The sequence below is a fragment of the Ictidomys tridecemlineatus genome, chromosome 6 (assembly GCF_052094955.1).
Source record: "Ictidomys tridecemlineatus isolate mIctTri1 chromosome 6, mIctTri1.hap1, whole genome shotgun sequence".
Lineage (NCBI taxonomy): Eukaryota > Metazoa > Chordata > Mammalia > Rodentia > Sciuridae > Ictidomys > Ictidomys tridecemlineatus.
In genome coordinates this window covers 45,202,751-45,227,603 of record NC_135482.1, presented here as the reverse complement: position 1 = coordinate 45,227,603, position 24,853 = coordinate 45,202,751, and the positions used below count along the sequence as shown (strand labels likewise).

At 39.1% G+C, this 24,853-nt stretch overlaps 2 protein-coding genes across 2 annotated transcripts in view; one reads left to right on the top strand and one right to left on the bottom strand.

Annotated features, from left to right (window-relative positions):
- Myrfl (myelin regulatory factor like) overlaps positions 1-19,223 on the top strand; it is a 71,656-nt gene extending 52,433 nt beyond the window's left edge. The window contains exons 14-23 of the mRNA XM_005328761.4: positions 1,758-1,843; positions 4,242-4,316; positions 4,396-4,448; positions 4,575-4,748; positions 11,720-11,782; positions 12,415-12,502; positions 15,148-15,222; positions 18,120-18,240; positions 18,545-18,619; positions 18,748-19,223. Of these exons, the coding sequence (XP_005328818.2) occupies positions 1,758-1,843; positions 4,242-4,316; positions 4,396-4,448; positions 4,575-4,748; positions 11,720-11,782; positions 12,415-12,502; positions 15,148-15,222; positions 18,120-18,240; positions 18,545-18,619; positions 18,748-18,834 (897 nt within the window). The 3' untranslated portion in view covers positions 18,835-19,223. The remainder of the gene's footprint in view (positions 1-1,757; positions 1,844-4,241; positions 4,317-4,395; positions 4,449-4,574; positions 4,749-11,719; positions 11,783-12,414; positions 12,503-15,147; positions 15,223-18,119; positions 18,241-18,544; positions 18,620-18,747) is intronic.
- The window catches only part of LOC144378612 (uncharacterized), a 262,662-nt gene that overhangs the window by 43,319 nt on the left and 194,490 nt on the right, over positions 1-24,853 (bottom strand). The gene's annotated exons all lie outside the window — the stretch shown is intronic.

Below are 24,853 nucleotides of genomic sequence, written 5' to 3'. Positions count from 1 at the left end.
GCTAGGCAGGTGCACCTCCAAGAGCTAGGGTGGGGTGAGGCAAGAGGGACTTAAGAATTCAAGTTAGAATTCAAAGTATGTGGAGGAGAAGGGAAGAGGGAAGAAACAGCCACAGATAAATATTTCAATGATCTTACTTCTCATAGAATCCCAGCCCCTCCCCCTTTTGGATGAGGCCTGTTTAAACAGAATTTTCCAGGGCCTTGAGGTTTTCAGTAGTAATTCTTACACACATCTGAATTGGAGAACATTACATTGTTAATTGGACCCACCCAATGACTCCAAAATATCGGCATACATTATTTTATTATTCCTGTCTTATTATTGATAAGGAAAATGAGGATCAATGACATTTAGATGATTCGTTCAGGATTGACTCCAAGTTGGACTTCAGGTCTTGGGTTATTTCCCTATGCTTGGTTAAAGAATTTTGAGAAAATCATGGAGATTTAAAATAACCGAGCCCCCGTGAAGAGTAGGATAATACTACTTAATTTAACAATAATACAGCATACTGTTAGGACATACCCAGAACAGTTCCACTAAGACACAGGAATGGTATATACCATTGACTTTTTGATATTCAGACTAACTTCCAGTGGCCATATGGATGACTCAGTTATAATAACCCAAAGGGTTTGTGTACTTGTTGAAAAGTGTATAGTTAACCTCCCCCTTTTTACATTGAAGAATTTTTCTTTAATCAGATAACAAGCTCAAGAAATTCAACCTTAGACCAAATTTCTTAATTGTCTCCACTCTCCAATATGCTTGCAACTGAAATGTGAGCTTCCTATTCATAATCCCCAGTGCAAAGCGAGTATTGCATTAGCTTTCTTCTGGGGATACATGGTAGGAAACTTATATTTAATGGGCACCTTATTAAATGGGCAGAGAACTTCTCAGCCAGATTTCCTACCAGTTCCTCAGCTGTCAATCCTGTAATTCTCGACCCATTCCTTGTACACAAGTTTTTATGCCAACATATATCAGTCTTTAAGGTTTGTCTCATTCTGTAATTTACTGATTTTATTTTATTTTATTAATATTTAATTTTAGTGGTAGTTGGACACAATATCTTTATTTTATTTATTTTTATGTGGTGCTGAGGATTGAACCCAGGGCCTCGCATGTGCTAGGTGAGCGCTGTACCGCTGAGCCACCATCCCAGCCCTGTAATTTACTGATTTTAACATCTCCTATAATGTTGTACATAGCAGAGCTCAAAAAACACGTGTTGAATAGGTAGATGTAAGAATAAATAAGACACGGGTCCAGAGTGGTCTCCTTATAAATACGCAGAAGAATTAGATACCAATGAGAGAGTTCATTGGAGAGCTTAGTTGGGTTTTATGCCATAGAATCTTTTTCATGTTCTGTCATGGTGCCTGAAATTCTTTGGTGGGGATTTATTTCTTTACATCCTGAAGACACTTTGATTTTTAAAATTATTCTAGTAAAAGATGGACATTTGGGTTCTTGTCATAGAGATGCTCTTCTCTGGAAACACTGCAAGAATAAGTGCCTAATGAATGGCATAGACTATTGTCTGCAGGGTATGGGGAAGGGAGAATTCTGCCGCTTGGAAGGGAAGGGAGGGCCTGGGGCTGGGCTTTGAAGGAATGTTGTTTTCGGAGAGGCGAGTGGGGGTGGGGATGGGGTGATGTCAAAGACCCCTGCTGGGAGCAGCTCTTCCAGCTTCCTCCTTACAGTTCATGTGCTGATGTATCACTGTCCATTAATGAACTTTTTTGTAGGTTTATATTTCAGGAAAAAAACAGTTTTGCCCTAGCTGGGTTTTCCAGACCTTGGTTATAATTCTCATTGCTGTGATGGCATTTTGGTAAGAAAAACTTCAATGTTATGTTATGTCAAGTCTTCTTTTCCTTCTCATCTTTCTTTTCTCACCTGTGAGCTGGGTACTGACCTAATTTACTTGGAAGACAAGGAAAGAGCGCTTAAAACTAGGCACTGACCTTCAGTAGCTTAGAGTGAGGGAGCCCCTTTTAAATTCATATTTTGAAAAAGAAGGCACTGGCTTTCTGCAATTAAATATGAGCTGAAGGTTGACAGGTATTTTTTTTCTATCAAGTGTTGTGTTTTAGCAGCACGTTCTCTTGTGTTTTTCTTAGCTTTGCAAATAACTTTCTCATATGGGGAAGAAGAGTGTAGGAAATCAGCTGTAATCTACTCTCTCTGGTCACCCATGTTCATTAAGATTCTTCTGGATTTTTCAGTGAACACTTTATATCAAAGGGTTACCAAGATGTATAAAAAGGCAACCAGTGTGATGAAAGTATGGCCAAATCTCCTGAGCAGTTGAATCAAGTGAAAGCAGTAAGGATGACAGTGTTTGCTAATAAGCAAGCTGGATGGCTTTTGACCACTGTCCCTCTGCTGGGAGGTGGGAGGGACCCCTTGTTGGGATGCAGGGTGCTTGCTCAAGCCTGTCTCCAGTGGCCCCCTGGCCTTTGATGACTGGTCATCTTGCCTGTGTTCTCTGGGCCTTTGAATACTCCTTTTTTTTTTTTTTTTTTTTGTTTTTAGTCTGACTATTCACATGGTGAAAGAAAAAAAAAAATGCTTTGTGAGTGTGGGAAAGGACTGCCTTCTGGGCCTTGTCTTAGGGAAGATAACCATTCAGAGAGAAAGCAAGCAAAGGCCCCAAAGTTTTTCCAGTTTCTTGATCTAAAGAAGCTTCCCAGCAGATCTCTTTGTGCCCTTTGCTCCCCACAGCATTTCACTCACTTTCTCTCTCTCTCTCTCTCTCTCTCTCTCTTTTTTTTGGGGGGGAGGCGCGGGGGTACTGGGGATTGAACCCTGAGCCTCAAGCTTGCTAAGCATGAGCTTCACCCCCAGCTTAACATGACTTGGTACTGCCCACTGCGAAAGATGCCCAAGAATTTGATGCTACTATACAAAATCCCCATTAAGTGCCTTTACAGGTTTCTCACTCTCCCAAGTGCTTGTCTTCTCTTGGGATTTCCAACTCAGGAACAGACACACTTACCATGGCCAGCCCAGTGGAAAGGTGATAGGAAACCTCATTAGAGGTTAAGAGACTGCTTTTAAAACATATTTATTGGATCTTATGAATTCCAATATTGTTGACCACTAAGACCATGAGTGGGAGGTATTTGGCTTCTTGTTTCTGGCCTGTGGTGTACCCGAGAAGAGTCTGAACCAGGGTTTACCCCAAAGAAAGGAGCAGGTGTCAATTTCATTCTATGACCCTGGAAAACTGCTGGCCAAGTTTGGAGAACCAGGTGTGAAGTCAACTTGGCAAGAAGTCAGTTCAGTAGACCCTGCTTCAAGAAAAGTACACAGTGAGACTGAAAAGACATCAGTAGACTTTCTTGTGTGGCTCTTGAGAATGCTGGAAATAGCCCTCAAAGAGAACCCAAAGTCTTTGGACGAGTGAGCATTGTTGGTATAGTGTCCCAGAGCCTAGATAGACCCTTCAGGGAAACCTTCCATTTGGATATGCAAGTTCTACTAATGGGAGGGGAAAGCGCCTTTGTTATTTCGAAGTCAGTGTGGAAATGGGTGCTCTAAGACATTTCTTTTCCTTTCTCTGCCCAATTTGGATGTAAGGGGCTGGGGATGTGGCTCAAGCGGTAGCTCGCTCGCCTGGCATGCGTGCGGCCCGGGTTCGATCCTCAGCACCACATTCAAACAAAGATGTTGTGTCCGCCAAAAACTGAAAAATAAATATTAAAATTCTCTCTTAAAAAAAAAAAAAAAAGAAAAGACAGGCAGCAGGAAGAAGTTAAAGGTGGTCAAAGGGTATGGCCTCCACAGCTGGTTACACCTGTGCCTCCTTCCATCTCCCTGGACTGCTCAGTAGATGGCCTTCACCAGCAGGAAGTGAACTTTGCCTTGGCTATACCCTGCAAGGAGCCAAGGGCTGCCTCCTGCTCTTCACATGCTTCCTCTTGTAATCTTCCACTAGTGACAGCCGCATCTGAGACAGCTTGTCAGAGCTGCTCTATGGAAAAATCCATCCGTGTGGATACCCCAGGAGCCTCTGAGCTGCAGGAAGCCCCAGGCTTTTTCTCACCAGGGCAGAAAAGCCTAACTGTGCTGGTTTCCATGGTGTTTTTGACAGCTATGGCTGCCCCTCCCCCTCGTGCCCATCTGTGTGGCCTGTGAGAGTACATCTTTGGCCAGCTGGAAGTGTGAGATATATACGGAAACAAATCTTTCAGATAATGCTTTTTTTTTTCCCCCTCTCTTAACAGTGCTTTGATGATAGTCTCCCTTTACATACTTAGCTTGAAAGATCAAGACCAGCATGTCCCAGATCTCCCTCCAAGGTGAGAGTTCAGATCTTATATTCCTTTGGGAGAGGGATTCTTGAAGGTCTGTCTCATTAATCCTTGCATTCTCCTCCAGCAATATCACAAACTCCCAGGAGGCAATTCTGCCACCCACAGTCTCCCCCTCAGGTAAGGTCTTTGCATTCCTCACTGTCAAACCCAGCCTGTCTTGCATGTGCAATGTCAATACAAGAAACCCGCCTTTCTGGTTAACGGTTAACGTGGATGCTTCCCTCCCCTCTGCTACATGCCCAGCCGTGCTTCCTACATCACTGGCAACCACACAGACCTCCTTACAAGTACCTGAAATTACTTTCTGTGAGATCCTGCCATGCCAGGAAACTTACTGCTGCCCCATCTGGGGAATGAGGAGTCCTGTGCTGAGACAATCCCAAGAGGAGAAGAAAATCCATCAGAGGCGAGGGGCAGGTAAATGATGTTAAAAGAGAAACAACGAGGGCTTTGAACTCCAGGTTTCTTCCCTGGTCAATATCTACTTGGATGTCTGTTAATGGTTCCGGATATAGTTTCGCTCTCCTGTTTGGAGTGGCAAAAATCTTTAAAAATGCAAGTACCCAAACTGGCAATCATCAATAATATTGAGTTCCTTGTTCGAGGGGATGACATTTTGGTAGATTCAAGTCCTTATCATTTTCACCAAGTGAAAAGGGTCTCATTTGCCTGTTGCTGGCTAAGATGATATAGTAGCCATCTTAGATGGTATAGTAGCCATGGACTGGTTCAGTCTTCATTTTCAAGGGGTTTTTGACCCTGTAAGTTCACTCCGAGTGAAATAATTATATGCACATGCGTTGAAATTTTGGTTCATTTAGGACTTAAAAATTGGTGTTGTATTTGGGTTCTCTGTCCAAGCAGACTATGGCAAAATATTGAGAGACTTTGGTCACTCTAATTTAGAATTTTTAGGGCAGGCTCTAAGATAGTGAAAAACAAGGTTGGCATTCTACATTCAGAGAACCTTCTTCCTTTTCCTTTTACACACAAACAGTTGTATTTCAAGTTTAAAAAAATTATAGAAACTTGATCAAGGATTATCCGTATTATTATCTCTGTAAGATCAAATGCAATTCTTCTAAATTTATACTAAATTATTATTTTTGAAGTCTCCCATATGCATATTAATAACTATCTAAAATAATATCAATAATAATGCTTCTAACAGTACATATGAATATGGCTTACTTATTAGAATGCTGTCAAAACAACAACACTCAAATAGTAGTGTCTCCATGTAGAAAGAATTTCTTTCTGACTCACTCTGTATTTCAAATGTGGATCAAAAGAGGGCTCTGGGTCATCATTCATTCAGGATCTAGCTGATGGAGATTCCATCTCAGTACACATTCCCACAGTCTCTGTAGTCGTAAGAAAACAGGTCATGTTGTACACCGGCATTCATAGCTTCCATCCAGGCACAACACACATCACTTCTACTCACACTTTATTGGCCAAAGCAAGTCATATTAGTCATGTCTAATTTTAAAATGGATAGGGAAATGAAAATCTAACTCATGCCTGAGAAGATGAACCAAAAATATTTTTAGGCAGTTCTAATACCTGACACACCGAATGTGGTCAGTGGGTAAAGTTTTGAGGCACTAATGTAATTTCCTTTCTTTTTGATATTATTTCATATCCTAGTCTTGGATAAATAACTCTTACAAATCACTATGACTATGGCATAAGAAGGTTTTACTTGGGCTGGGGATATGGCTCAAGCGGTAGCATGCTCGCCTGGCATGCGTGCGGCCCGGGTTCGATCCTCAGCACCACATATAAACAAAGATGTTGTGTCCGCCGAAAACTAAAAAATAAATATTAAAAATTCTCTCTCTCTCTCTCCCCCTCTTACTCTCTCTTTAAAAAAAAAAAAAAAGAAGGTTTTACTCTACTGTCATGACAACTTGCATCAGAAAAATCAATCAATCCCCTCAAGCCTGCAAGATAGGCCCTGTAATTGTTCCCATTTTTTTTTCCTAGTGAGGAAGCCAAGGCAGAGAGCCCTCCCCATCACCCTAAACACCTACAAGAGGCAATGCTATTGCTGCTTTTCTCATGAAAACACTGATTTGAACAGATACATCATTACAGAATGAAGATAAGGCTTCATTTTGAAGAAAGAAATTAGTTTTAGTCGTCATCATCTCTATATTTTTATATATTAAAAAAAAAAAAAACCTAGTACTATCACAAACATTCCTAAAGCCTCCATCCCTTGTGAAAGTATGTGGAAACTTGTGGCTGGCAAGCCTTTTTCTCACCCTGGGTGTCCTTACCAGGGACACTTGATATCCTTTTTTTGAGAGCAGTCCTTAGAAGGGACCATCCCACCTATGACAGATGTATGGATAGCAGTGGATTCTGAACAAGGAGAGGATGTGGACTGATTCAGTCTTCATTTTCAAGGGGTTTTTGACTCTGAGTAAGTTCACTCCAAGTAGCAATGGCATGAAGAGAATATTGAGAACTGAGCTTATTGACCAGATAAAGATTTGCTGCTTTCCTTCCTGGGACAATGAGTGCCTGCTGATCTTGTTTCCCTATCTATTGAAATTCCTAAAAAGGGCTGGGATTGTGGCTCAGCGTAGAGCACTTGTCAGCACAGGCGGGACCTGGGTTTGATCCTCAGCACCACATAAAAATAAAGGCATTGTGTTGTGTCCATCTATACCTAAAAAATAAATATTAAAAAAATAATAAAATAAAATATATTATTAAAAAAAAAAAGAAATTCCTAAAGAAAGAAGATCTGCTCCAAGGTGCCTGGCTATATTCATCTAGACAGAGCCAGCAGCTTCTCTAGGTAAAAATGAAATTTAAGTTCAACTTACCAGGCTCCCTGACACACTGGGAAAATTGTTCTCTCTTCCTTTGTTCAACTGGAGAAAAAGAGAATTGAAATGTTTGATTCACTTTCATCTTCAGGGAACCTGGAAACTTTTAAGGACTTAGAGTCACAGATGTCAGAGAGCGGATAGACCAGTGATATTCTATCTTTATGACCTTGTGGATCCATTATTAACATGCTTTTACAATGATTTGATTGAGAAAAACATATAGGAAAAATTCAACTGTCATATCCGGCACAACAGTTTATTCAGGACTACATGAACCAGTTGATGAGGGCATTAGGAAAAAGACCAACAGACACAAGTAGAGAAAAGGCCAGGGCTTGGTGGAGAGAGACTGACCATGAGCAAGCTTGGAACCTTTTAATAAAGGTTGTATTTTTACATAGGTTTAAACATCAGAAAGATTTATTATGAGAAAGCTTCTTCAAGATAAACAGAATCGAAGCTGAGGGTAAAAGCAACCCAATTAGAACTTATCAGCTTGTGCCCATAATTCTCTACCTCCAGGCCGGAGATGTTTTAGCCCAAGGTTATGAACTAATAAAATTCCTTGGCTAGCAAGGAATTTCTCTTTGAATAGGGCATCACCACCCAACTGGGTGGTTTGGGATGAGTGCTTTTGCACCAAACAGTTCCCTAGGGGAGGTGTCCACCTTGGTCTTTGGACAGTTCAAAGACCCATAATTCATTCACTGCTCCTGACATGTAACTATATATCCAGTTAAGTATTGAATTGAATTATGTTTATTAATCCAACTACTTGACAAATTTATGGGAGAGATGTCCACAGACAATATCTTAGACCTTTTATAGAATCCCTTAGGATTTCAAAGGCCTCAGATCAGAAGAACTTTTGATTTATGTTAACTTACCCATTTTACAGCTGATAAAATGGAGGCAAAGGATCTGACTTCAGATTCCCCAGTTGACCATGTTTAGTTGTATATTTCAAAGAGAGTAGAAAGATTTTGATTGTTCCCGATACAAAGAAATGATACATGTTTGAGGTGGTGGATATATCATACCTTGATCACATCATGACAAATGGTATACATGTATCGAGACATCACACTGTAACTCTATAAATATGGACAATTATTATGTGTCAATTAAAAATTTTTTGAAATCCAACCAGAAATAAAGAAACAGACAAAAGATTCCCCAGTAACGAGCAAGGTCAGAACTGGAATCTGGTTCCCTTATGTCCTTGTCTTGGTTTGCTTCCCATTCACCAACCTACCTCCATTTATTTGGATACAAGTTGTACACGTAACTGAGATTAATTCTAGAAGATGCAGAAAGTACCTACTCTATGGTTCTAGAAAGCTCCTGCTGTGTTCTCTTCCCCTCCAAGTTTGCCCAGGCCCATTGAAATGTCCCAGAAGCAGGGTATTTTGAGGGTCTGAGCAAAGGATATTTGCTCTGCTGCTGGTATTTACTTCCCCTCTGCCCATGGCACTGTATAACTGTGGGGCTCCTCAACACAAAAGAAGAGAAAGTCAGGCAACTATTATTCCCAAACCAGATGTTTCTGAGACATTAAAGACCAATTAAAAATTAAGAAACAAAAATAAAAAAGAAATTCAAGGAATAAAAAAGAACTTTAGAAAAGCTCTCAGTGGGATGCAGAGTAATATCTAACAGTTTACTGAGCCCCAAAGCACATTCATCAAACTTCTCCCTGAGGAGCAAGATTACAAATAAAATAAGTGAGAAGAAATCAGCATTTTTATGACATGATGAGCTTAAGGCATTATTTTTCTTTTGGTTTTCAGTTGATTGTGGAAGTCTGGGTGAAGTCTTTCAGAAAACTTATCTTTACCCTCTTGCCCTGGCCTTACCTCTACCACACACACTTGGTTAAAGGTTTGGGTAAGACTAGTTAGGATTTGGAAAGTATTTTATAATATTGAGCTTCTACTCTGAGGAACCAACTGAATGCAATGGATTTTATTTTAATCCATGGAATCATTAAAAACTTACATAGACAGAAGAGTTGGATATTAAAAAGCAAAGATCCTGTGGGATTCTCTAGATTGCAAGAGTTGATGAGATTTAAAAAAAAAAATCACAAAGCAAAAGACATCTGGAACTCATGCACATTTTATTTTTGAGACCAGAACTCTGAGAAGAGCAAATGGCCAAAAGAAAATGGCCTTCTGTGTTAAAGGACTCAGCTACTGATTGGTGGGTTCATGGACTTTTTTTTTTTTTTTTTTTTTTTTTTGTGGTGCTGGGAATCAAACCCGTGGTCCTGTTGCATGTGAGGCAAACACTGTACCCACTGAGCTAACTCTCCAGCCCCTGACTTCTTCTTAACATTAATCTGGCTTATCGGGACCAAAGAAGGATATCCAAGATGCTATATTGGAACTCAGCCATCAACAGAGTTTTATAAGGAGTACAATATCCACCTTCTACCATGGCAGAATATACTTTGGTTGGACACCATCTTAAATCTCTCTTCTGCATAAGTTTCTAATTTAGTTTATGGGGAGGTCTCAGCTGCCAATTGTGAATTATATCTCCAATTTTATGATGAAAATCACTGGGAATGTATGGTAAGCTCAAAGTGAATATTGCTGGAAGACATTTGTAAATTGAGAGCTATTCCTATGACTCTAGGAAGATTTATAGCTTTCCAATAACCAGCCTTTCAGAGTTGAAGAGTCTTGCTCCAGAGAAGTAACAATTTGGAGGTGTTTTTAGAGGATTTAAAATTTATTTTCTACTTTTGAAAAACAATTTTCATAATTGTAATCTGTAATATTATCTCTTCTGAGACCTACTGTTTTATTCCTGTTGAAAAAAATACTTTATTGTATCAGATTCTAAATTTTTAAAAAATATTTTTTTTTTCAGTTGTACACAATGCCTTTATTTTTTAAATTTATTTTTACGTGGTGCTGAGGATCAAACCCAGGGCCTCGCATGTGCTAGGCGAGTTCTCTTCTGCTGAGCCACAACCCCAGCTCCTCTAAATTTTATTTATAGGGGGTCTCTGTCTCCAAGAACCTGAAAACACAGCTCAGTGGAAGCAAGGTGGATCTGTAGTTCTATTGCCAGAGTTTATAATGAGCCCCTTCCCTGAAAATTGAGCAGGAAAGTAGAATCCTGAGATGGTAACACTAAGGTACATGAACCCCCCCCCCCCAGATAATCTGTATTTAATGATTTTGATTATCAACACTACTGATCCAGAAACTAAATAAGAAATAAAGCTAATATTAGCTTATTATTAATCAGAGAAAATTGGTTTACATAATATACACAATATGAGCAAGACCTTGTGCCAGGAGCTTCAGAGGATCAGAGTATTAATAAGAGTTTCCCCATTCTGAAGTGGTCAAAAAAGGACAAAAAAAAAAAAAAAAAAGAAAAAGAAAAGAAAAAGTTAAGTGAAAATACAGAGATACTCTTAAGTCTAACGCACTTGAGTATAGTGACCGATACATCACTGATTGATGGCCACATGGGTGGTTCAGTAATAAATGCTACCATATTTCACCTCATAATTGTCGCCACTGCATAAATGTTGCACCTACTTTTTCAGTCTAAAAATTGTCAGTGTATTTCCGGAATCTGACTTGTGCGCTGGTACCAATGGTAGACCCAATTTACTCAAGTGATGATGCCAGAAAACCAAACCAAAGATAATGGTGCAGAATCTTCTGACATGGAAGATTAAGTTTTGTAAGTCCACACTTCATAACACTGTTGTAAATTTTCTCAAATGTAATATTTTGACAACAATACAGCACATCAATAACAACTAATGTGTTAACTTTTTTTTTCCTTTTTTCAGACCAGAAAATTATAAAGAAATGATGTGCGTTGATTTGGACTATTCAGTTTTAACATATATTCATGAGTATTCTGTGCATCCCTATCTTGCACCAAAGCCAGTTTAGTAATAAATAACTTTTAAGTAATACTGGCACATTTTTTTTAAAAGCTTCACATAGTGGTTGTACCTTTTTTTGCCAAAATGTTTGGTATAAAATCTGCGACAATAATGCAGTAAAATGTGGTATGGCATTAAAAAGGAGGGAGCTGTGAGCTACAGGGTCAACTTGGGATGGTGTTTTAGTTCGCTATTGTCACATAAATTACCCTTGATTTATTTTCTCATAGTTCTAGAGGCTTGAAGTCCAAGATCTTGTCTGGGGGTCTGGTTTCTTCTGAGACGTTGCTCCTGGCCTGCAAATGGTTGCCTTCTTATTATGTCCTCTGGGCATGAGTGCCCTGGTGTCTCCCTGTTTGTCCTAATCTGCTCTAAGGACACTAGTCAGATTGGATTAGGCCACCCTAACAGCCTCATTTAAACTTAATCACCATCTTCAAATAATGTCACATTTTGGGAAATGGGGTTAGAACTTCAACACATGATTGGAGGAATGGGCATTTCAACTCAAAAACAGAGAGAGGGTGGGAAAACATTCAACGTATTAAGACAAACTAAGGCTTACAGGGTTTATTCTCATCCTGAACAAACCCTCTAGACTGACAGATGTTTTTCCTCTTTAGAAGAAAAAAGCAATTTGTTCCCGGTAAGAGATGAGCTCATCCGCTCTGACTGGCAGAGTGACTGTAAGTTGACATTTAAATGACACTCTTTTTGGTTTGTGGAGCCAGGTAGAATCATGAGCTGTAAAAGCATTACTGGAATGGGAAACAGGAACAAAGGCTGAGGCCCACCTGCCACACACCCATCTGCTGCACATACCCATGGAGCTGGGTTTCTGTAATCGATGCTAGCTTGACCAATAATGAGGCATTAAAAATGATCACCCACCAGCAGACAAATTGTGGTTGATCTTTGTGGGTTTAAATAATTTATTTGAAGCTCTCGTTCTCCTCTTTTATTCGGACTATATATTTTTTTTTTCTGTTTTCAGAATCGAATTGTGTTTCATGTTTCATTTTCATTTTCAAAATTTGGACTTAGTAGGATTTCCAAGGTCCAGAAATTCTTCTGGATCTTATGGAGGCTGTTTATTAGAGCCTGTATTTTTATAGGCTTTCTTAAAATTTACTATCCCAAAAAACAAACAAACAAATCTTGGACCCTTCTCCTCCTCCTTTTTCCATTTGAATGTAAATAGAATCCATTTATCTGGGAAACTCTTATTTTATATTCTGCAATTTGGGGACTATGCTGGAACACAGTCCTCTTTCCCTGTACAAGAGTTTACTTTGTTTTCTTTTTCTTCTCAATTCAGGGATTGATACGACCATTACTTCTATTCAGATTATGGAAATCCAGCAAATAATAGATCATCGGTATTGCAGTAGAAGCCTTCTGTGCGGGTAGGTGAGCCTCCCCATGATGCTCTCGTTGTTTCCAGAATTTATTCAGGGCTTCAGTTTTGAGACTGGAATAAAATCTAAAGCTACATGTTGAAACCAATGTGTGCTTACATTACTCCTTAAGTGAAAACACATTGGTTACATGGTGGAGAAGGGAATCATAAAATGGTTGGTATTAGCCAATGTCAATAAATCACAGCCCCAATGATTCCAGTCTCCTGCTTTAATGGACAAGTCCAAAGCAACATGTCTAGGAAGCATCTCTGTGGCTGACTCTCTGAGGGCACATGCCACAGGGACAGAGATGCTCATTATAAACCACAAAGATAGACATGGCTACTCATGGCTCCAGGTTATAAGTGAGCTGACATTTTTATACTTTAGTAACTAGGGCTCTCATTATTTTAATTGCTGAAAAACATACGACTTATCTTAGCTTTTCAGTAAGGAGGAAAAAAATCTAGATTTTGCAAAAATTATCAGCAACATCCATCTGCAGTGCCATATGCCATATCACCTGTATGGGGTGATGATACATCTAGGATAGAATGCAAGCCCCTCCAGCAAGCATTAAGAATGGGGAGTGAGGTTTTCTTAATGTGGTAAATGTTTTACTGGGCATCTATTGGGTTTAAAGGCAAGGCCTATATTTTGAACTGGTATCACAAATCCTGTGGATTTTCAGCCTTATTTATTTTTCAACCTGATAGAATTTGGCTCTAAGTTGATGGTCCTGAGTTATAAGAATAACCTATTTGTTGCTTTCTGATTTGTTTATGATGCATCTATTTGTATCACATTGAATTCTCACAAAAGCCCTAAGAGTTTGGTCTTATTTATACCTATTATGTAGTTTTCAGAGAACTTAAAAAAGTTTGTCTAAGATCACTCATGTAATAAGTATCAGAGATCTTAATTAATGTAGCAGGACATATTGAAGAAGAATTAGACGGTACAGGCTCAAGTCCTAGGACTTGGGTAAAATGTCTATTCTCTTTGCATATTCATTTCTCATCTATGAGTCTATTATCACCTGAGCTGGTTGCTGTGAAGCACGCAGATATTGGGAGGCACATAATAGGAAATGAATTCCATTCATCTAAGCTCCACAGTGGAACAAAACACTCTTCATCCCAAGACAATTCTTCCTCTCTCTATTTTTAATACACTCATTCACTGAAAGAACACTGTTCTTAACTTGGTATAAAAGTAGCACTCTTATCTTTCTTTCTTTTTTTTTTTTTGAGGTAAAGTAAAAATTGTCTGTATTCAAAGTGCACAATGTGTTGTTTTAATTTGATATTTATATTCATTGAAATGGATATAATTTTGAAATTCCAGTTCTTTCAATTCCATATATTTTTGCTTTCACATTTTTAACAACTTAGTTTAATCTAAAATGACTTTTTTTCCCACTTACCTGACTTTAAGTTGTTTCTTCATATAATTCATATAATTAAGTTGGTTATAATTCATCTTAAGTTATTTCTCCATGTAATTCACAAGATGACCAGTCATAAGGAACACTTTGTTTTAGATACAAATATGCCATTTTTTTTCCTGGGATTTTTTCATTATAATGTGAATTAGTGGAACTCTCCACTCCCCCAATTATCTCTTAAATTTGGGAAGCGAGAAGAAACTTATGGATAAACAATTCTATCTTAAATTGTGTTGAGAGCCACAGCCGGTCGGAATGGCCCCTGGCATTTTGCCAGAAGTAATGGTTGAGAGGCAAGCCATTAAAATGATGCTGGATTGATTCAATTGTATATTAGACCTTTACTGTCCAGTAATAGGATGGCTCTTGCTTGCAATGGGCACCCGCTACTTTGGAGCTCCCGTTGAGTTCTCGCGGGGTTCCGAGGGTGAGTGCGCGCAGCCCTGGGGTGGGAGTTCCGGTTGGTGTGTGGTGTGTGGTGTGTTCCTAGAGGAGCCGCGCTGGGGAGAGTTCCTGGGGAGCGTGTGTGGAGTGTGCTGGTGGAGTTCAGAAATAAAGTTTGTTCCTGCTTGAGTGGCTCCTGATTTGTGCCCAGCCAGACTGCAGCATTATTGTAATCAGGGCTATGATAATTATAATAGATTCAGGTTCTAAAAGTACGTATTTTCTTTTCCTACATTTCCATATAGGTCATTTTTATAACTCAGGACCATTGACTTAAACTCTAAGTTCTATCAGGTTAAAAAAAGGAATAAGGCTGAAAAACATACTCATTGTTTTAAAAGAAATAATTTAAGGTTAAAAATTGGCATTTATTATTCCCATTCCTCCTTCCCTGAGTCTGAAGCCTTTGCCTCATTTGTCTTCTGAAATCTGTGTCTCTGTAATGGGGACTGAATTTATTTCTTCTGTGTTTAATTTTGAATATTTGGTCCGGGATTTGATTTTTTTTTCTTGTATGATCTAAAAAAGTATAATCTTTGTAGTATGTTTAATATCAAGATATGAACGAGATCATTCTGAATGATCAATGACAAGCAAGTCTCTGTAAATCAAAACATTAAACCAGGTTAAACTTGATTGCCTATATTTATTATTTATTATATAGTATTTCACAGTTTACATATAAATATTGAGTGGCAGAAAGCCTTTTAACATCTTTCTTGCATATTTTGATTTGTGGTTTTAATTTTTTCATATTTAGGCCTGGAAATTATAATTACAAAATTCCTGTTAATAAGTACACACCTACCAATGTCAAATTCTCTCTGGAAATCAAGTAAGTACATGGTATAAAATACAAATTTGAACAGTAAGCCTGAATTTAGTTCACAATTTAATCAATAAGTTTGGAGATAGAAAGCCATTAGTCAGCATTTACTAATGATGGGTGGAGAGGTGGTAAGTGGAGGGAGGGTTTTCAGAATGAGAACTGGGAACATTCCCTCCAGGAATGTAAGGGCTATACTCATCCCTGTGCAGCAGGAGTAGCTTTAGTTGCAAGTTTATGAGCTGCAAACTTCTGATTTCTCTTCAGATTGGGGTGGGAACAGTGGTAATAACTTGACCCCTGAATGGGGGGCTGCGTATTTTGATGAGATCCTGGTAGCAGTGCTAATTAATGCAGGTGCCACCCCTTTGCTCCAGGACAGGAGAGAATAAAAGAGGAGCCAGAGTTTGGAATTGGGCAGACCAGGGTTCAGATTATGTTGCTGTCACTAATCCTATGATCTTAGAAAAGTCACTTATTTTCTCTAAGCTACCATTTCTTCCTCCATAAAACGAGTAGTGCATTATACCATGGCACATAGAGCTGCTGGGGGAATTAGGGTTAATGCTGGTGTAGTGAGCAGCTGCCATTTGCTGAGCACAGGCTGTGTGCCAGGTACTGTACGCATTAATCCTGGGTTGTAGAATCCTCACAACAGTTCTCCCAGGATGGCATTTTTTCAGTTTATGTTTTATAGATGGGAACTCTTGATGTACGCAGATTAAAAAAAAAAAAAGTGCTCTAAAACACAGCTAGTATGTGGCTGGCCTGGGCTTCCAACACAGCCCTCCCTCTCTTGTCTGCCCTGGGAGAGGAGATGTGGAAGGGCATTGCCCTTTCCTGACTCTTAGCACTCAATTAATGGTAACTTTTAATTATCTACCTTCCCTTCAAAATCACAGAACTCTAATGTAACCTATTCTTATCTAATATTTTAAGTAATTATGGTACTTTGATTTTCAGCTCACTTCACTCAAAAATTGTGCCATGAAGAAATCAGGTCTCTTGATTTTAGTCTCTCCTTTTTTCCTCCTCCATGTCCCCACAGCCCCGCTCTTTATTGTCCCTCTGTCCTCCCTACTCTGCCCCTGCTCCTACCTCAGTTATTTCCCCCTCCATCATCCTCCATGGCCCCGCTGTCTCACTTGGGCCCCACTGTGTGTCTCACTGTACACCATCTTTCATCTGCTTTGCCCACGTGAAGAGGCTCAGTTCAGCTGCTTACCTTGGAAAGATTTGTTTCAAGCAGCCAATGTTTCATGACAGAATCCACCATCTTTCAAGGCACAGAGAGAGAGAGAGAGAGCTAAATGTACTATTCTTACAAGCTAAATGTACCATTCTTACAAGCTAAATGTACTATTCTCTAGCATTCCTTGAATAACTTGGAATAGCATTTCCTTACTCATTTCTAGCTTTCAAGGAAGGAAATAAGATTATATGTTATAACTTCTGAAATGGCAAAAAGATCACCTTGAGCCATTAAATCAGGCCTTTTGGCTTATGAACCATTTAAAAAATCTGATTGATTTTTAAAATAACACATATAACAGTCCTGCCTTATCCACCGTTTCTCATTCTACAATTTCAGTTACCCTTGGTCAACCTCTGTTTTAGTCAGCTTTTCACTGCTGTGACTAAAAGACCTGACAAGAACAATTTTAGGAGGAAAAGTTTATTTGAGGCTCATGGTTTCAGAGGTCTCAGTCCATAGTCCATTCAGAGGCAGAACATCATTGTGGAAGAGTGTGGAAGAGGAAAGAGGATTCAGACATGGCCACCATGAAGCAGAGAGAGAGAGAGTTCACTGGCCAGATACAAAATATTTACCTTAAAAGCACACCCCCAGAGACTCACCTCCTCTAACCACACCCCACCTGCTTTCAATTACCACTCAGTTCATCCCTGTTAGGGGATTAATTCACTGATTGGGTTAAGTCTGTCATATCATTTTACCTCTAAGCCTTCTTGCATTGTCCCACACATGAGCTTTTGGGGGATAACTCACATCCAAACCATAACAACCATAGTGAAAAACTATTCAATGGAAAATTCTATAAATAAATAATTCATAAATTTTAAGCAATATGTTATTATGATTGTTCTATTTTATTGCTGCTTACTGTTGTTAATCTCTTACTATGCCTGATTTATAAATTAAGTTTGATCATATGTTTTGTATGTATAAGAAAAAAACAGTCATACATAGGGTTTGGTACTACTGTCTGTAATTTCAGGCATCTACTGAGGGTCTTAGAACTTGTCCTCCCATGAACAAGGGAGGGGATTACTGTAAACTCAACTGAGATTATAAATTGTTCCCATTTGAGCAAAAGTATTGTTTCCAAAGAAGGATGGATCTCATCCTTTTAGTGATGATTCATGAGTGAGTCTCTAGAGAGGAACCATCCTTTCTTGCAGAGCTTCTACTCTGATAACTTTAAAGCCTGGTAATTTCTCATGGGATTCACCCCCAAATCCTTACTTATGTTTGTTACCTTGTTATTTCAAATAATATCTACCTACACCAGGAGTTGGCAGAATCTAAAATCTTAGACACTTCGGGTAAGAGCGAATTTAGCTGCAAGTGTGAAGAGAGGGGATATGTCCAAAGATTATTTAAAAATCTCTGGAAATATTAAGTTCTGAAGTGAGGTGATCTAAGTCATGACATTAGATTTTACAAACCATCATGTGGTGTTTCAGTAGTTATCTGAAGGTGGCTTGCTTTCTGTAATAATGAGATGTAAGCTAGTCTATCAGTATCCCTGAGCCTTGTATAATAAAATGGCTATCGTGAACTTCAGAGGGATTTCTGAGTTACATAGTCAATGGGCCCTCTTTGTATCTAATAGGAGCTGGGAACTGCTTCTTCAATTGTCCTCTCTTTTCTTTGTGTCTTGAAGCACAACAGAGCCTTTGATAGTCTTCCAGTGCAAATTCACTCTTGGAAATATATGCTTCAATAGTAATAGGGAAACCAAAGGATTCCAAAACCAAGGAGAAGTCTTCCAGGAGATGACACAGGTAATGTTTTCTGACTCCTTGACATTAGTTTGTTCCAGTGAAGGATGGTTAGAACTGTGGCCTCTGTTCCCTGCCGAGGGAGGGACACACTGAACCTCCCTCAGCTGGCTAAACCTGGTCACAGGGCTTGGCTCAGCCTTTTTGTGTCCTTTAGAAGCTACAGACTGTTTTAGTGACACCTATCTAAAGCTGTTATTGCAGACACCTCTCCTGCAGTCCTAAGGAAATGCCTCCTTGGGCTGTGCTCCTTCTAGTGCAGTGTGGAGTGTGGTTATGAAATGGATCTCTCTCATTTATTATTTAGGGATACCAGCACATTTGGAGCCTCCCTGTCGCCCCATTCTCCGACAGCGCATACCATTTCCGTGTGGCTGCACCAGTAAGCTTGCTTTTTTTTTTCTTCTTCTTCTTCTTCTCTTTTTAATAAGAAATTGATCCCTAAATAAATAAGTACAATACTTCACAGTTAATTTTTACATTCATCTTTCTTTTCTCCTTTTCTGATAGGATCTGGCTGACTGTTCAACAGATCCTTTTTTTGCTGGGATATTCTTCACAGACTACTTCTTTTATTTCTATCGACTCTGCGCCTAATTTATTCAAGTTTGGGGATTTCACCAAAGAAAAATGCTCAGAAATTCAGTCAACAGACACAGAGATCCCCTTGCAACTTTTTTTCGTCTTTTTCTGTGAAACGTTTCACATTTATTGCTGAAGGACTCTTTTAGGCTTTGGCTTCCAACAGTTTGGAGACATTAATGAGGAGAATAAAGTGTTTGCTGGAACCTGAGAGAATGTGGTGTTTGATTGTGCCATGACGCTGAAGGAAACATATCCATCCCCGAGAAAACCATACTGTTGCATTTGAAAATACTGCTTCTGGTATTAAGGATGTGTAAAGTCAAAATAAGCAGGTCTAGTACTACTTTTGTCTTATTGTGTTTCGAGGCTTATGGAAAAAAATAAAAAGCCATTTCAACTTGGACCTGCTAAACAGAGATTCTGGAGAATATGTGATGTGGTGGAGGAGGGAGTGAGTGGCGTCTGATGTTAAACTCACATTGAGGCAAATGTGTGTGTGCGCGTGTGTGTGCGTGCGTGCAATACTAGAGTACACATGTAGCTTGCCAATGAAATGGATTTAAGAGAAAGAGTTGCAACTCTTCTTCACCATGCTCCATGGGCCTAAACTTGCTGTGTGGGTGGAATATGTCCTCTTATGAAGATGGAAGCCCAAATACCACAGGGCCTGCTGAAACTGTTCAAACTAGCTAATCGAGCATACACTGCCTTGCTCCTGCATTCCTTGGACATCACAATAAAGGTTCAAACCTGCAGTACCCCCCTCTCCCTTTGCCTCCTGTTCCTGTGCTCTGGTTTAGAACTTGGAAAATCAAGCTCCTCTCCCCGTACTTCAGGGAATAGGGCAGTTGAATGGCTGTTCTTCCCTTATCTTACTGTTGGTCAATTTGAATGAGGCTGTTTTATTTTTTACCTTCACAATGGTAATCAGCTGTAATAATACACCTTCCTCTTTCTTATTTTTAGATATTACTAGATAAGTACCATGTGGATAGAAATTAATTGTGAGACCTCAATATTAAGAAAAGACATGGTTCTTGCCAGGTTTGGTGATTCATGCCTATAATCCTCAGGGTTCCAGAGGCTGAGGCAGGAGGATCACAAATTCAAAGCCAGCCTCAGCAGCTTAGCAAGGCCTTAAGCAACTTAGCGAGATTCTGTCTTTAAATTAAAAAATAAAAAAGGCTGGAGGTGTGGCTTAGCGGTTAAGTACTACTGGGTTTAATCCCTGGTACCAAAAAAAAAAAAAAAAAAAAAAAAGACATGGTTCTTGCTTTCACAGAAGATTTTTTTTTTTTAATTATTTATAGGCTGGGGCTGTAGCTCAGTGGCAGAGCACCTGCCTTGCACAGGTGAGACACTGGGTTTGATCCTCTGCACCATTTAGAAATAAACAAATAAAATAAAGGCATGCTATCTACCTACAACTACAAGAAATTTTAAAAAATATTTTTAGTTGTAGATGGAACAATGCCTTTAATTAATTTATTTATTTATTTATTTATTTATTTTTGTGTGGTACTAAGGATTGAACCCAGTGTCTCACACGGGCTAGGCAAGACTTTTATCACTCACTGAGCTACAACTCCAGCCCCATCACAGAAGATATTTTGAAATAAATTTCTTAACACAAAGAGTTTAACCTCTGGAGCCAGGTAGTCCCATCCTTGAGTTCAAATCCTGACTTTATCTGTGTCTCCTCTGGCAAGTTATTTGAATTCCTTAAACTTCCATTTCCTCATTTATAGACGAGGACAGTGAGTATTTACAACAGACAGGATTAACTGAGATAAAGTGTGTAAAACATAGAAAGCTTCTTACTAAATATGAGCAATTATTATATCCACATAGAACAGAATCAGGAAGATTACAATGGGATTATGAAGGGATTGAGTAACTAAATACACATAAATCGAGTTATTTTTGTAAAAAAATAAAAACCAAACAGCACATAGAACATATGCCTTTGTATTACATAACATTTATAATTTTATTATATATTGAAAATCATTTCTCCTTTCACATTTAACAGCATAGCCTTTGTAGAAAATGGAATAGGGTAGTTAATTCTTGGGAGGAGTACGTCAGATTCCTCCAGTTTCTTAGACTCAAATTCACATTTGCTTCTCCTGAGCTATAGTATTGGCCTGGCCCAGCATGACTTGGGGTTAGTTCTGGAGTTGTCATTCCATGTCTTTTTTTTTCCCCTGGTGCTGGGGATTGAACCTAGGTATGCTTTACCACTCAGTTACATCCTCACTACTTTTTATTTTTTTTATTTTGAGATAGGATCTCACTAAGTTGCCCAGACTGGCCTTGAACTTATGAACCTCTGGCCTCAGCTTCCCAAGTCCCTGAGAGTATGCACATAAAAGAGCAGGTGATGTGTGTGTGTGTGTGTGTGTGTGTGTGTGTGTGTGTGTGTGTGTGTGTGTGAGTCCATTAATCTGACTCCTTTTCTCCCAGTTCTTATTCATATGCTTATGCTCAGGACAATATGGGGGTTTCAGATATCTACTGTAGTTCAGTCATATTGCCCTAAGGGGGTTTCCATACAGTATTCCCAATAAATTCCATTAGAAGACTAGATGTTGAAAGTCTTCCAGAAGATAGTGAGCCACCTGTGGCACCCTGTGGCATGCTGGGATTAGTTAAGCTTGCTGGGAGAAGAGAACTTGCTAGAAGATTCTCTTTGTATTAAGAAAACTACTCTAAGATTTCATCTTATTCCAGTCAGAATGGCAATTATTATAATATAAACAACAAACTCATACACTGCTGGTGGGACTGAGAATTGGTGCAGCCAATATGGAAAGCAGTGTGGAGATTCCTTGGAAAATTGGGAATGAAGCCACCATTTGACCCAGCTATCCCGCTCCTCGGTCTATACCCCAAAAGACTTAAAAACAGCATACTACCATGATACACTCACAACAATGTTTATAGCAACTCAGTTCACAATAGCTAAACTGTGGAACCAACCTAGATGCCCATCAGATGAATGGACAAAAAGAAATGTGGCATATATACACAATAGAATATTACTCAGCAGTAAAAGAGAATAAAATCATGGCATTTGCAGGTAAATATATGGAGTAAAAGAAGATAATGCTAAGTGAAATTAGCCAATCCCCCCCAAACCAAAAGCCGAATGTTTTCTTTGATATAAGGAGGCTGATTCATAGTGGTGTAGGGAGAGGGAGCATGGGAGGAATAGACAAACTCTAGATAGGGCAGAGGGGTGGGAGGGAAAGGAAGGGGGCAGGGGGTTAGAAAGCCTGATGAAATGTGATGGACATCATTATCCAAAGAACATGTATGAAGACACGAATTGGTGTGAATATACTTTGTGTACAACCAGAGATATGAAAAATTTGTGCTCTGTATGTGTAATATGAATTGTCATGCATTCTGCTGACACATATAAATTAAAAAATTGATTAAAAAACCCCACTTTCCCAGCTGTGAGCTGTCCACTGTGGACAAAGCTGCTTCAAGCCCAAAGGCCTTTTTTATTTTTATACCAGAGAATTATGATTTCAGTGGCATGACCTCAGACTGAAGTAATTTAAATGCCTGTCTTCCCTCCAAAACTCATAACCCCAGTGTAATCATGAGAAGAATATTAGTCGAATTTTAACTGAGAGACAGAAATTCTACAAAATATCTGATCAGCACTTCTCTAAATTGTCAAGGTCTTCAAAAACAAGGCAGTGCTCAGAAACTGACACCGCCGAGAAGAATGTCAAGAGATACAGACGAACTATAATGTGGCATCCTGCGTAGGACCCTAGAATGGAAAAGAATAGGTGGTGAAAACTAAGGGAATCTGAACAGAGAATAAACTAAAGGATAGGCTTCAGTTATCGTGTCAACATTAACTTATTGTGAACAGTTACCATACTAATTAAGGTAAGGTGTTTATAATAGGGGAAGAGGCATGGAGATTATGGGAACTCTGTGTACTCTTTGCAATTTTCCGTAAATCTAAAACTGTTCTGAAATAAAAAGTTTATTTTTAAAACATTCAGAGAATGTTTTAAAACATCTCAAGGAAGAGCTGAGCTGAAATATCACATGCCACCAGGTGCCATTTATGATAACACAGGGTAAGTTCGGCCATGAAAAATAGACACTGTTTTTTAACTTCAGGTCATTCAAAGTACCTTAATTCCCTGCTTTGCCAATTATTTAAGATCATATTCTATATAACACTTTAATAGCCCCATAATATAGAATATTGTAAAATAATCACATATCATAAACAAATAGAATTCTAATCATTTCTATGAGTTCTAATAAGATACTCAAATACGACTTTGAAATCTCTGGTGGGTTTTTTTTAAAACAACTGAAACATAAAACTTCAAGTTTACAAAAACTTGCGTGCAGGTGTTCAACCCACCAGTGATTTTTTTGTTTTTTGTTTTGTACCAGGGATTGGCCATTTTTAAAAGTATTTTATTTAGAGACGGGGCCTTGCTGAGTTGGTAAGTGCCTTGCAAAGTTGCTGAGGTTGGCTGTTATGGTTTGAATGTGAGGTGTCGCCAAAAACTCACCTGTGAGACAAGGCAAGAAGTTTCAGAAATGATTGGATTGTGAGCCCTAATCGGTGAATTAATTCATGATGGGATTAAGTGGTAACTAGAGGCAGGTGGGGTGTGGCTGGAGGAAGTGGTTAATTGGGGGCATGGCTTTGGTATATATATTTGTATCTGGAGAGTGGAGTCTCTTTCTCTGCTTCTTGATCACCATGATGTGAGCTGCTTTCCTCCACCACCCTCTCCCGCCATGATCAGTCTCACCTGGAGCCCTGAGGAAAGGAGCTAGCTTTTTTGGACTAAGATCTCTGAAACTGTGAGCCCTCAAATAAGGTTATGCTAGTTAGATCCTTTAGTCACAGCAGCAAAAAAGCTGACTAAAACAGAAATTGCCATTCTTGGGGGCTTGAGGTGAGGCTGAACACCAAGCCTCATTAATTCACTGATTAGGTTAAGACTTTCACAATCCAATTATTTCTCCTCTGAAACTTCTTGCATTGTCTCACATGAGCTTTTGGGAGACATCTCACATCCAAACCATAACAAGAGCTTTGAACTCAGGATCTTCCTGCCTCAGCCTCCTGAGTCACTAGGATTACATCCCACCAGTATTTTTAAACAAAAATTTCATAATATTCTTAATATACCTTTTTAAAATTTTTCATTCTAATTTATTTCTCCCATGCCCTTTTTTTCCCCATTCTCTTTTTGAATTTCATCTTTAGTGATAAATTTCCAATAACACATTGTTTGAGTCATAGAATTACAAATCTTCAAAAGAAAAGCAACAAAACTCCCAATTCTGTTGACAGTTTATCAAAGCACTTTCAAAGACCTTTTCTCTCATTGGATACTGACAACCTGTGATGTTAAAAGTGAAGGCAATTATTCCTATTTCCCCATTTTACAGATTAGAAAGCAAAGGCACCAATAGGTCCAGCAAGAACAAGAGGTCCCTTTCCACTACACTACTTCACTCCTCCTTGAGAATTTTTTCCTTTCTTGTGACTCTTTCGAGTTGGAGACCACCAACTGAGATATGGACAACCCCTTCCCTCCCCTACCAAAAGGCACTAACATATCAATGACCCTGGTAACTGATATTTCTTTAGGAGTAAGCTGATTAGAGGCCATTTAGTCATAATATAGAATAAGGGGAGGGCAGAAGGACAGTCATGGTGGAATCTCCTGCCACCAGCCACTAAGTTACATGTATTTGTGCCAGAGCTTAACAGCTCACTTTAGAGTGCTGCATATCAGCCTCACTCTGAGGAGCACGGCAGTGAATTCTTCCCTTGGCAAAGCTAAAAGTGTTTTGGCTTTCATTTCTTCAAGGGCATGTAGCATTGATTTTTGTGTCTGATTCTAAAGAGCCAATTGAGCTCTTAAGAAGCATCTGAGGATTTAGAACCTAGTGCATTTTTGATGAGTGTTTGTTTAAAGCTAGTGGAAACACAGCTTTGGAGACTTTCATTTTACCAGCAGTGTTG